Source organism: Lucilia sericata, unplaced genomic scaffold (genome assembly GCF_015586225.1).
Source record: "Lucilia sericata isolate MDLA Ls3-8-SP2 unplaced genomic scaffold, ASM1558622v1 Contig000381F_arrow, whole genome shotgun sequence".
Classification (NCBI taxonomy): domain Eukaryota; kingdom Metazoa; phylum Arthropoda; class Insecta; order Diptera; family Calliphoridae; genus Lucilia; species Lucilia sericata.
Genome location: NW_023994400.1, coordinates 41,101 through 55,625, shown reverse-complemented (window position 1 = coordinate 55,625; position 14,525 = coordinate 41,101). Strand labels below are relative to the sequence as shown.

General features: G+C 27.3%; 1 protein-coding gene across 13 annotated transcripts in view; it reads right to left on the bottom strand.

Annotated features, from left to right (window-relative positions):
• Nucleotides 1–14,525, bottom strand: part of LOC119604301 (peripheral plasma membrane protein CASK) — a 172,931-nt gene that overhangs the window by 149,023 nt on the left and 9,383 nt on the right. For all 13 annotated transcript variants that reach the window (XM_037956840.1, XM_037956841.1, XM_037956845.1 and 10 more), the window contains 2 exons: nt 11,059–11,233; nt 10,878–10,990 (listed from right to left, as the gene is read on the bottom strand). In XM_037956840.1, the coding sequence (XP_037812768.1) occupies nt 10,878–10,990; nt 11,059–11,117 (172 nt within the window). In that variant the 5' untranslated portion in view covers nt 11,118–11,233. The remainder of the gene's footprint in view (nt 1–10,877; nt 10,991–11,058; nt 11,234–14,525) is intronic.

Sequence of the window (14,525 nt, the reverse complement as noted above, 5' to 3'; positions counted from 1 at the left end):
ATAACATTTTGTAATTTCTTTTTTACCGTATTAAAGGCTAGAACTCTGTTTGAAGTTGTGATAAATTTTTATCAACTTTTACAACAAAGAATAATTAAAAAATGGAACGCTATCAAAAACTACCTAAGTCTACTGTCAATCGGTACCAAACTCCTTGTTTGCCTTTTAATCTGCAATATTGAAAAAATAAATAAATTATTTTTATTTTTTTGTGTACGAAAATTTACACTATTTTTTCCGTTTTAATTTCAACCAACAAAAATTTTATGTCCAAAAACATAAAAAAAATATTTTTTTGTTTATGTTAAGTGTTAAAAAATACTTAAAAGTGCTTTTTCCTCCAATTTTCGCGAAAAAGTTTTAAAGTTCGCCACCAAATTTATGCTTGTTCATTTAACATGATAAATCACTTTTTATTTTTCTACGACACAAGGACTACACTGAAAAAAATCCATGCCTAATATATACGAAAAATGTCGTACATTGTACGAATCTTTCGTTGTTTCGCACCACGAAATTCTTTCGTAATATATACGAAATTGTACGAAATATTTTAGTATAATGCAAAATAAGATTTTGAATAAATATGATAAAATTTACGAAATATTAATTCTAATTTTAGTTAACAAAATATTATCCACACGAATTTTTCGTTTTATTTTGAAAATAGTTCATGAATTATACTATACTTTTTCTTAAATTTTATACAAATGTTGTTGTTTTAATTAATGACATTGTTATTAACATCATTATGTTTAATTTCGATTAAATTTACAAAAAAATATTACGAAAGGTTTTCGTACTTTCGTAAAAATAGAAAAGGGTTTTATTAAATAATAATTCGTATTATAATAATTCGTAAATATTACGAAAAAAGCACTTACGAAAAATTTTTTAAGCATGGATTATTTTCAGTGTATATAACTTTTAAAAAACAATTATTTCTACGAGGTAATATTTTGGTTTAAATAAGAAGAGATCTTCGTCTCTAATAAATTTGAAATAGGTATACTTTTTTTATATGAAATCTTGGGAATCTTGTTGGAGTTAAACATTTGGTCCTAGTGAACCAGATTTTTTGGATCCTGATATCAGTACCGGATCTTTTTTAGCACCTTCAACTCCATTCCATTAATACAGTTCACCGGAGATTTATTTATAATTTATTTATTTCTACGAAATAAGGTAATTAAATATATTTCAATTGCGAGGAAACGATAAAATTCGTTTGTTTTGTTTCGCGAACACACACACATAGATACATTTTTTGTTCTTACATTTTTATGAGATAATAAATGTTATTTTTGGTCTTTTGTATTAAATGTGTCTATTACCCTTATTAATTATATTATTTAAGTCAACTTCCAAAAACTTCCAAAAAGAGCCTAAAAATTACTTCTTGAGAATGACTTCAGAAGTAGTGAATTTGGAATCAAATAAAAAGGACATCCCTCCTATGACAAGCCTGTGTTAAAATCATCACTTCTTCAGGTCTTTTTCAGTACTTCCATGGAGTAAATTCTACTTCTTGTGGTTTTTGGAATTACAAAATTTTGTCCTTTGGAAATTATTTCAGATTTAGATTTGCCTTCGACATCAACAAAAATATCTCTAAAGGCCCTATTCAGAAAATCACTCCGATGTCTATATTAATTTCGAATAGTAAAATTCAGTAAATATCAAATAAATGAGAAGACCTTCCAAAATTTACTTTAATTTTACGGCACAAAATTTGATGGTGGGTATAGAAGATTCGGCATGGCCGAATATAACACTCTTGTTATTTTTTAGTTTATATCTGCGCTTAAGACGCATAAAATATTTTTAACATTTATGCAAAAAGTTTAGGATTATATTCATAAACAAGAAAAATTATATTAACATTCTTATGTATATAAATGTCATAATGCTTTAAAAATCGTTTTCTGTTCATGTTCTTTAAATGAAGCCTAATACTTATCACAATAAAAAAATAAAAAAAAAAATACAATTTTATACTAAGGGCGGGTTTCTTACTACTCAGTTAAACTAGGCTTAACTTGCTGTTAGATTAAACTCGGAACAAATTTAGGCGGACTTTAACCGATGATTGTGTTTTTCAGTTATGGATTTAAGTTCAGTTAACTTTGTTAGTATTGCCAACTTTTCACTCAAAAACATAAACAATGAACAGCTGTTTTTTGCAAATAATACATTTGTAAAATGAAAAATTTTGGAAAAATGTTAAATAAACATTTAAAACAATAATAAATAAAACAAAACAAATCAGAAAATTGCAATTTACTTAAAATATTAAGTTTTTGTTCTTCCGAAATCATTGTTTTATTGTTTTCGTTAATTGTGTCTTCTCACTTATAACTTAAGTTTAATTGGCCAATAACACTCAGTTAAACTAAGATAATAAGTAACGTTACTATTTACCGAAAAACACAAAACATATATTAAACTAGGTTTAACCAAAAGAATGTAGATTATCTTTATCTGAAAAACCCGGCCTAAAAATTACAAATATTTTAAACCGATTAACCGAGCCACAAAAAAACGGATAAACAGGATAACCGAAAATCAATATTTTCAAAATATCGGTTCACGAAAAACCAATATACATATGTATTAAAACCGATTTTTCGGTTAACCACATATGAATGAAAAAAAAACTTAAACTTTATTATAAGCACATTCTTTTAAATTTACTCAATAAAGTTTTTATAATGAGCAAAACAATCAGCAAACGTTTGCGAAATTTATATAAATTTAATAAAGTATAATCTTCATTCCATAAATAAAAACACGGACAATTTGTTAAGTTAATTCTTTCTTACAACTTATTCAATCAGCACTGAAACCACTCATACCAATCGTTTAGTATTTGTTGCTTTCAAGAGTATTCGTTGACATTTGCAGAAGACAAGCAATGCAAGCATAATTTTTCGTTACACTCATTTGTTTTAAATAGTGCCGTTCATTGCAATATTAAATTGGTGCATATTGTTATTTCAAGGCTCGTTTTATGCGATTGTATTCATAATCGAAAAAATAAGCATTCAAACCGTTCTCTGGTGAGCACCAAATGCAAAAACAAATTACATGGAACATTTTGTTGTTGCCGAACTGCCACCACCTTATCTGAATTCGCCTTGTTACGATTAGTTCGTTTTTTGCTACTTCCCATTCTTCTTTACCCGGTGTGTCGCATGGCTCGAGTCGCACGTTGGTGTCATGTTATAAGAGCACTTTTAGCTGAGGGAGCATGTCGCAGGGTTTTTTCTCCATTCTTTTTTAAATGCCCTTCGTAAAATAATTAAAGTTTAGATGGAGACTCAAAAGGCTTGCGACATTTTTTTGTTAGTGTTGCCATATTTATGATTCTTAAATGTTGTTTCTATTATTTTGTTTAATAATATATATGTTTATTTTTTAAATATTTGTTATTTAAATGTTGTGTTATACAGTGAATCAATTAAGTAATTTGCCTATGTAAAATTTTATACATTTTAAGAAAAAACTTTATCTGAACAATTATTTTTAGCAAAATAAAGCAATTTGTTTGTTGTATTTTTTAAAGAATATCTTATATTTTAATTTTCTACCAAAAAAAGTAAAATCGTGATATTAATGAACGAGATTTTTGATAAAATGTGAACGTATTGTTAATTTTTAAGGTCAATAAAGTATTTTGCTTTTTTAGGTTTTTTGTTTATTTTTTTAATATTGCTGCATTATTTTATAAAATTTAATATTTTTATTACTCCTATATATTAGAATAACATTTTTTAGATATTTTAGTAGTAGAACGACTAAGTTTGGACATTTCTTAATCGATTTATTTCCTATATACCTATAAGAATATTTCAATATTTGACTTAACATGAAATCTATCGTTTCTTTGATTTAATTTCGAAAATAATAAGTAATTTTGAATTGGATACATGATATATAATATATTGGAAATCAATGGATTTGGACCTAGAAAAAAATTTTAGTGGGGTATAAATCTATAGATTATTGATTGTATTGATAAACAAAAACTACATTACGGAAATCCCATCTATTTGAGGAGTACTGTGTGAATTTTATTTAGAATTGTATAATATTGATTCTTATTCAATAAAGCTAACACTAAGTACCATCCTAACCACTCTAAGTATGGTGATATCACGGTATACAACTATAGAACTATTACATGCTAGAATTTTGATATTCTACCTCATATTTTGAATGCATTATTTTATGAAAAAAATACAGTAGGCGTAGTTGGATTTGGATAGTTATTTTGATTTGGGTTCTGACTATATATAAGTGTATGTATTAGCTATAAAATATTGCTTTTGTGGATCTTAGGTGATGAGAACCGCCTCTATTTGTAAATATCTAAATTAAGTATTTTTCCCGTACCACACGATAGTTCAATTTATATTGTTTCCAAGCAACCTAAGGTCTGTTTAGAGGTCTAAATTTAAACATAGTGTTCATTTAAGTTCGTATATGGACTTGGGAGAAGATAAATGAGGACTTCAATGGTTTTTGCTTGGATACAAGTCGCTCTCCTTTGGCAGTTAAAGATTTTGAAAGACAACTCAGTGCGTTTTTTTAATAATTCTTTGTGTTATTTCATCAATTTCTATATTTTATATTTTTTTAGTGATTGATTAAACATCTCATAATTGAATTTCATTGATTTATACTTGTTCTAAAAATCTAAACTAATTTTTTATATTGGAATTGCCTCATTATTTTCCTTTAAACATTTTTAACGCAAATAACTACACAGTTCCACACAATAAGGATATGATTTTTGAAAATTACAATTGAAAAATACTTAACACGTGTCCTTTTAACAATAAAACAATAAATTCCAAAAAGCAATTAAAAAATAATTTGAAAAACCCAACGAAATTAACTGGAAATTTCAATATGCAAAATACTTTATTGACGTGCAAATTCTGATGAAAAATCATAAAATGCAACTTTTTTCTTGGTTTTCCCATTTTTTATTTATGAACAAAAAACAAAATTCTCTTAAAAAAAGGTAGACAAAAAACTTAGTTGATTCACTGTATATGTTTAACAAATATACTTTAATAACACTGTGATACAAAAGTGAAGAAAAATAAAATGCAGGCGTTCTCATATACCAATTCTATTTCGTTATAGAGTACGAATATATTTTTAGTTTTCACCTATCACTTCGTTAACTTACTTTTTAAGGGCAAAAGATGCGAAAAAGAGCCATTTTTGAAGTTTTAAATTTGAAAAATCATAAGCTTAGTAGTTTTCATCCGATTTTCAAATCTAATGATAAAAAAAAATAAATCCAAAATTTATGGTCAAATGTCTGAGTTACGGTCGATAAAGTAAAAAACTCACACTTTTTTAAAAAATTTTCATTTTCATCATGCTCTACTTTGGCCATGAGGCAGTGAGTTCATCTTTTATTACTTTCCTGAAGAATCACATAAAAGAAGGTTTCTAAAACTTGTTATTTCATAAAAATCTATGAAAAACTAGATGATTTAGCCAATTTTTTTAATAGCATGTTCATCGAATTTTTGGTTTTCTCCATACAAATTAATTTTTGTATAAAAATGTTTATAAACATTTTTTAAACTTGTTACAAAGAAAACCAGAAACATGAACGTTTTTGTATGGAAGAAATATGCAATATTTTTATAAAACTTAGCACAACTCATAACCTTTTTCATCGATTATTATAAATTGACCATCATTGGAAACCCAACTTAATGTGCCTTTTTTCAAATGTAATAAAAGCTAAAGTTACTGCTTCATGGCCAACGTAGAGCAGTATGAAAATTAAAAATTGTGAAAAAAGTGTGAGTTTTTTACTTAAATGGCCGTAACCAAGACATTAATCATAAATTTTGGATTTATTTTTTTGGGTTGAAAGACAACACTTGTATCTTTAAAACAAAATATCCAATTTGAAAATAGGTTGCAAACTACCAAACATATATTTTTTTGAAGTTAAAACTTCAAAAAATAGCTCTTTTTCACATCTTTTGCTCTTAAAAAGGAACTAAACGAAGTGATCGGGAAAAATTAAAAATATATTCCTACTCTATGGACTATAACGAAATGGAATTGGTATATGAGAACCCCTGCATTTTTTTGCTGTATCACTGTGTAATTTATACAAATTTGGTGAAATAATGACCAATTGATTATTAAAATATGAGTTTAGCTGAGAAATATTGTTATCTTTATAGTTATTTATTTGATTATTTATATTTTTTATAAAAATAACTAAAATTTAACAAGCAAATATTTAAAATATTTATTATTTTTGGAATAAATGTAATGTAAATAAAATTCAAAATATTGCAAGTGGCAACACTGAATCATGCATTCGAGTGATCGCACACGATCTTCACTCCTTGAGTGCAGAATAAAAATAAAGCAACTGCCAAAAATACGAACGCGTAACAAAAGAGATAGCAAAAAAACCCCTCAAATTATATATTCATGCGTCTTTTGCTACTTCCCTTTCTTCTTTACCCCCTTTGCCTACAAACTCGTGCCGCATGACTCGTGTCGCACGTTGGTGTCCCCTCAGCTAAAAGTGGTCTAAGGTTTAAATAAAATGTCTATTTAAAAATATTTTTTAACGAAAAATTACAGTTATATAGACTTTTTCTTTGAGAATGTAAAACTAAAAAGAAATTGTGAATTTGTTATCACGAATCTCTCAATTCCCAAAAAAGTTTTGAGAAATTCCAAAATGGGATTTTTTAGTTTTTTTGGCTATACTATCCACACCAGAGCCGGGGTTTTCAAAAAGTATACATTTTTTATATATCTTCATTGAATGTTTAAAGATAATTAAAAAAAGCGCACTTTTTCAAAAACGAAAAAATAGAATAGTTCTAAAAATTTTACATACCCGAGGTGTCTTACTTTGAGGACCTCTGGCCTCTCCCCCGGTTGGCCCATGAGGTCCAAGTTCAGAACCTAAACTCGACAACACCTCCTTTCTCCACGTTTAAATTTCAAATTCAATTCTAATTGGACTACCTGTTTAAAATTATTACAAAATTATTTCCCTCTATTTTTTTCTATACCACTGTGTGTCAGTCGGTCCCAACTCTATGATTGTATTAGTAGAATTTTCAAGTCCACATAAGGTCTGTTCATTTACTTTTCCAGTAAATACTTGCAAGAGAGAGTAAAATTAAAATTTACAAAATTAGTAAAAAGTATTTACTAGTAAAAAACTTTCAGGAAAACAAACCGTCGATAAGTTTACAAAATTTCGTTTCAAATTAGAATTAAAACTTCCAAAATAGTTAAAAGTATCAAAATTTTTACATAATATCGAAATAATTCACTTCGCAAACATTTTTATTTTAAAACAAATAAGGTAAACAAAAGCAAAAACAAATTTTATATAAAATAATTATTGCTAGTACAAAATAGAACTTGTAAAAGTTTGGAACGAGTTTGCTCTTATTTTCTTCTCTACATGCAAGTTTTTTGAGTTAATGAACGCTTTTCCAGTAACAATTGTTACTAATTTGTATTAACTACTTAGAGCGGGTTTTTAAGTTGGCAATCAAATGCCAATTAATAATCAGATTAGTTAATCTAAAAATATATTTTAATCTTATGTTAACCCCCTTTGATGTTTTTGAGTACAAGATGTTTGTTATCTAAACAATACATGTTTTATAAAAAAGAAGAAGACAATTGTAAATGTAATAAGAAAATTAATGAAAACTTAAATTTAAAACAAAAAATGTATTTTGAAGTGTCCATAATTTATACTAATCAATAAATAGAACATTTTAATGTTTATATTTATAAAAATTGTATTAATTTTTTTGCATCAGATGTTTACACTTTTGTATTTCATGCTTAAGTTTAAACCACCTCCATTGGGCGCTTAAACTTGCAAACAAAATTAAGTAATTGAGTACTCAAAAACGCCTTTCGAGGATTAATTTTAATTTAATCGCTAATCTTTCACCTAAAGATTGGCCCTTAGAGTTTCTTATTTCCCGGACATTTTCATTCCGGGAATTTCCGGGAAAGTAATAAAATTTTTCGATGTATGATAACCTGGAACTTTTTAAAGACACATCGTCTGTAATATTGGTTTGACCCACCGACCGTTTTTAAAAAAATTTAGTTAGGAGTGGATTGTATATAATTTGGACATCCTCTTTCCGATTCCGAAACCCATTCCACGATATTTGATATGATCTCCGAGATATCGGGTGTTAACTTTAGTCTATATTCACATTTTTAAAACTAAATAAATATTGTTTTGCTCCATACGCCAAATTTTCATACTAAAATTTAAAACAAATTAATTACTATTGTTTTGCTTCACTGCCATAATAAACAGGTAAGCGTGTAATATTTAGGCTGTACCAAATCTTATATACCCAGCATCTAAGCATGTCTTGCAAATATAAGGTGAATTTAAAGTCAATGTGAACATTGGAATAAGTTCTTTAATAAGAGCTTAATTTAATTATGGACGATGTTCTTCAGAATTTCAAAGAGTGACCCTTTTTTTAAATCAAATCTGTTTGTTGAGTTTTTCTATCATAGTACTTAACACTTGGATTCATTGATAATAAATATCTTTTGGAAGAATGTTTATATGAGGATAGAGTCAAATATGGACTGATACTCTTAAAATTTTGGTTCTTGTAAAACTTATTTTTGCTGGATTTCATTATTTTACCTGTATTTTTAGAACAGTAATATTCGTTAAAATACTTTATAAAGGGGACCTTATAAGTAGGGGACCTTATAGACCGATCCTTATGAAATTTGATAGGTAGATTTTGTTTACAATAAAACTTATTTATGGTGAATTTCATAGCTATACCAATATTTTCAACCCAGAAAAATAATAAAAATTGGTAGGGAGATTTTATGTAATATAAAACATATTTATGGCGAGTTTTATAAATTTAGTGGTATTTTTGAGACAGTAGTGGTCGTTGAAGTCATATTCTAAAGATGACATTGTTAGGGGGAGTAGTTGGTGTAGACTCAATAATGGACTGATCCCAATTTAATTTTATAAAGAGATTTCGATTTATGCACTGAAAATAATCCATGCTCAACTTTACGGAAAAAAATTCGTAACTTCTATTTTCGTAATATTTACAAAAATTTCGTAAATAATACGAAATATTATTTAATAAAACCCTTTTCTATTTTTACGAAAGTACGAAAACCTTTCGTAATATTTGTTCCTTAAATTTTAGAGAAATTAAACATAATGATATTAATTATATTATCATTAAATAAAACTACAACATTTTTATAAAATTTAAAAAAAGAAGTATAATATAATTCACGAAGTATTTTCATAAAAAAAAAAATTTAAATTCATGTGGAGAATAATTTTGAACTAAAATTAGAAAAATTATTTTAAAATTAACAAAAATGTTTGCATAAATTAATATTTCGTAAATTTTACCATATTTATTCAAAATTCACTTTTTTCAACTTCTGTAAATTAATTTTTCCAAGATTATTTTGCATTTTACTAAAATATTTCGTACAATTTCGTATATATTACGAAAGAATTTCGTGGTGCGAAAAAACGAAAGATTCGTACAATGTACGACATTTTTCATATATAAGAGGAATGGATTTTTTTTAGTGTATGTAGTGCCGTCAAAATCTAAAAAAGAAATTAGTTTTCTATGGGAAATAATCATTTACTGTAGCTGTGAACTCAAAATTACGATCTACATCGAGAAAAATTAAAAAAATAATCTTGGGAGACCGGTGGTCCCATATAAGTGAAAGAATTATAGACCAACATCATAACATTTGGTGGAGAGATTTTAGTTACTATAAATATAAAACTTTTTTCTTTCGTAATAAAAACTTTCTATTCTCAAAAAAGGAATTGGAACTGTAATTATTGATTTTTTAACGTGTTAATTAAATCCTTTACAAACAATTTTTAATAAAAATTAACAATTTAAAAATTTTATACATTAACAAAATTTATCGGAATTTCAAGAAACTAATAGAAAAACTATAGGAAGTAACTACGGACTAAAAACATCAATTTGTGACTGTTCTTTTTGAATTACAAAGTTTTGCTCGAGAAGTTATTTCCCTCATTTATGGTTAGAAACAATCCCATTATCTCATTCTCCAAGGCGTAAGAGCTACGTTCTAAAGTTAACTTAAGTTTTAAAAATTTCATATAATTTTTCGAACTTAAGTGTAATTTCTTTCCTTTGGGAGAACTGTGAAATCCGTCCTAAATGTAATATATCTCTAACAATATGTTGAAGGTTATTCAGTCTTTTGTCTGTTATATTATCTAAAATTAATGATTAAAGTATTCGTTACTGAGATCGAATTTCATAGCATCGGATATGATACACTGAAGCAATTATAAATTTAAATAGTGTTTCCTTAAATTATCTAATATTTTCAACAAATTTATGAAGAAATCTGCAATTTGAAATTATGAAATTTCCCGACAAAACTTTCCCGGGAATTCCCAGGTAAAAATTCCCGCTTTGAAACCCTACTAGTACTCCAAAATTTCCTAGTTATAACCAAAAAAGGATATCGTCACCTGAAATGCAAAAGGGCGTAACAACGGTGTCGGTGTTTTTGACAATAGAGTTCTAAAAAATCGCAACAACATTTATTTTGATGCATTTGGACTATTTTCAATCAAAAAGTCGATTTTCAATTTTTTGGTTGTTACACCCATTTGGATTTTAGATACTTTTATCAGAAAATGAAAAATAATATGAAATTGAAATTGATAAAAATATCTAATCCCTTATTAGCAAACACGTATTAACTTATCCGTTACTATTTTTAAATTTTTTTGTGATTATTAATTACATTTAACATTTCAGATTTACCTGCTGTGCTAAGTCCGGGACTTGCTGTAAATTTAGCTACATCAACTATTTTAACAGCAAACTGTTGATTAGATTCTCTATGTATACATCGTCGTACTATGGAAAAGGGGCCTCTGTAAATAATAAAATATTAAATTATATCTGGTATTCACAATTCGTTTTTTGATACAAATTTACTTACTTGCCAATTACTTCACACAATTCGTAAACATCATCAAACAGTATCTCGTCGTCTGCCATAATTAATAATTAATTAACGCGAATTTATAACGAAGCGAAAGAAAAAGGATTCGAAATTATTGTGGCTTTCTTTCCAATCTTCCTGGTCTTAGAAATTTAAGACAAATTATTTTGCTCTATAAAATAAAAAGTATACATATGTATGAGCATACAGGTCATCACTTTTAATGTCATTTCAATTAATTTTAATTTTAGGCAATATTCTAATCAATAAATTACAGGAATCCACTAAATAAACTTGTTTTATTTGGATAACATAGACAAAATTCGTATGTTTCTCTAAATGAAAACAAAAAATAAAATTTATTTATTATTAACGTACAAAGACAAAAAAAATAAAACTGAATTTTTTCCGATAACTTCTGACTTACAAATTTTTTAAAGAATTTCAAAGTGCGTCACATGATATAATCTTATACAATCCCTAGATCAGTATTTTCATGAAAAGGAGCGCACCTCAGCACCTCAACCGACTTTAAATTTATTAACGAATTTGGAAAGAAAAAAGTGATAGCTTTATAATGACATACATATATGTTTTATGTTTAACTACCCTGGAGAAATTTCATCAGCAGACATATTTTTGATTTGAGTTTTGTCCCGATTTCTAAGTTTGGAGATTTTGTATAGAAACCATACTATTAATTAATGCATTAGAAAACTATTTATATATTAATTGACTATTTTATACTTAATTGACAAAGTTATAGATCTTTCGTAATACAGAATTATTTAAAAAATATTTTTTGAAAGGTGCTTTATATTGGAAATAGGTTCAAATATAAACCGATCCTAAAAATATTTTATGTTCACATAAAAATTAATGACGTCACATTTAATAGTGTTTTTAAATGAATTATGGAGTTCATGTATCTTTCCAAAAAGAGTTTTGTATTGAGGACTAGTAGAATTTTCACCACAAATAACATACTTGAAGTACTTCAATTTTGGTGAAAAACCTATGAAACATCTAATCTTATTTTTAGAAGCAGTAAAAATTCGATATTTGGATGTCAAAAATAAACAACATGCTTATGTAAATTTGACTGGTTTTTCACCAAAGTGTGATGTACATCGAATATGTTATTTGTAGTGACTTTTCTACATCTCTTTCCTCACGTTTAACTAAGGTAATCGTATTTTTGGATGTGATTAAGATGTCGTTTGTAAAGGATGACATTATTATTTTGTTCTGGGTTAGTAATAGTGCTATTTTTAAAAATATCGGCCCTCACTCAAACCCTCCTTCATCAATTGACTACAGTGAAAATAACACAGGTTTATAATTTTAATTAACAAACTAGCATACCCTGGGTGCTTCGCTACCCTAACCAAAATTAAATACATACAAAATTTTGTTTACTTTTATAGAAAATTAAAATTGATTTAAACATTTTTTAATGTTTCAGTCAAAGAATATAAAGAAATTGGGGCTTGTCAGTTGGTACGTAAAGGAGGTGTCATTCGGTACCTAACTCTAAGTATGTATTGGTAGAATTTTTGTATTAGTATTGGAGCTCCAACCACTTTCACCACACTTTCCAAACATACATACTTGCATAAAATCGTACATAAAAATTTTAGGAAAAATAAATAACATTTAAATTTCTACATTCGCAGATTTTTTAATTTATTTTGCCCACATCTAATCAGTAAACATTTAATAAATATATTTTTCGGACTTAAAATCTCTTTTTTTGCAAAAAACTAAGTTTATTTTAAATAATTTTTTCATTTTCAATACCAAAATATACAACTTTGTTTTGTCAATTTTAATTTCAACACACAAAAATTAATTGTCAAAAAAATTAAAAAAATATTTTTTTAGTTTGTGAAAAATAAAAGTATTTCGGATTGTTAAATGTGATAAAATTGTTTAAAAAATTAAAAAATAGTAATGTGTTTGTGAAAAAACGTCGTTCAAGTCCTATTATCCCGGTATTTTCGCGAAATAGTTTTGAAGTATTGTGAGAGAATTGAGTTCTCACAAGTGTGTTGAATTTACACAGAACTCGTCTGTGAAGAGAAGGAAATGTTATTGTTGTAAAACAATGTCATAGTCCAACTTCTTATTATTCTTTGGTTTCAGTTTTTTACGTACAATATCACATGAATAAATTCGCATTCAGGAAGAAGCTTGTATTTTTAGTTTCATTCGTTTAGCTTCCACATTATAAAAAATTTCGAAATTTCTTTTTGAAAAAAAAGTACTATAAAATACCTCTTGGGCCATTCCACAGTAATCGTTACCAAGAAATGGTATAAGTAATTGGCAGATATGTACATTATAATACTAAAATTGCAAGCATTATAATCCCAACTAACATAATTCAGAATATTTTTTTCAAAATTTTTACCAATTTTCGTTATATTTTTCTTCAAACTATAAGAGTTTCAAAGTCAATGAAGTAGTTTAAAAAATTATTGTAATAGCAATCCATGTTTGTATGTCTCTCACTTTGATAGACGGTAAAATTTAGTTTGTTCCAGTGTACACTGTTTGTTCTTAAAGCTACGACACGTGTGTATTTCTTGTAGAAAAATTTTAATTATTCAGGTTTGTATTAGTCATAAAATTGGAAAATAATTTGCTACTGATTTTGTGTAACGTCCGCCACAAAATATATGGAAAAGCAAATATTAGATAAGCTGTAGGGACTGTTTTTTTTTAAATTGACCTGTCATAAGTAACAATATGTGATTAGGCAATAAATATTAAAGCTGGAGGTCCACACCACGCGTTCTACGCTTCTTCGCATTCTACGCGGCTGTCAAAAAAGTTGAATCAATGTTGTTGTGTGCTAGAAGTTACAAGCACAAAAGCGTAGGATGCTTTGACGCGTAGAATGCATAAAGTAGATCTACTTTCTACTTTTGTAAGCGTCATAAGCGGTGCACGAATATGTCAGCTGATTTTGACAATTTATATTCTATTTTTAATGTGTATATATCAATTTTAATAACTAAAACGAGTTAAATTGTGAAAATATAAACAAAAAACTTTTAAAAAACGCGAAGTTCTTTGTAAATAAAGCAAAAATTTGACGCTTAAGAAGCGTAGCATGTAACTTGATGCGTAGGATGCAAAGAATGTATGAAAAGCACGAAATGCTTTGCCGCGAAGACGCGTAGTGTGGACCTCCAGCTTAACAGTTTTCATAACATCAAATTGGTTTCTCTTCAAAATAAAGGGCGTTTTGAGTGTGTAATGACCGTCACAATTTATCATTTTTATAACAAAATAATTTTTGCATTGTAGTTAATATGGATGTGGCTGCGAGGAAAAAGAAAAGTCGAGAAAAATTAAAGAGTGATATTGAAAAGTTTAGAATGTACTTGGAGAAACTTTACTATAATGTCGCAAGATGAGATACAAAATGCATTTGGCGGCACCCTCAAACTATTTTG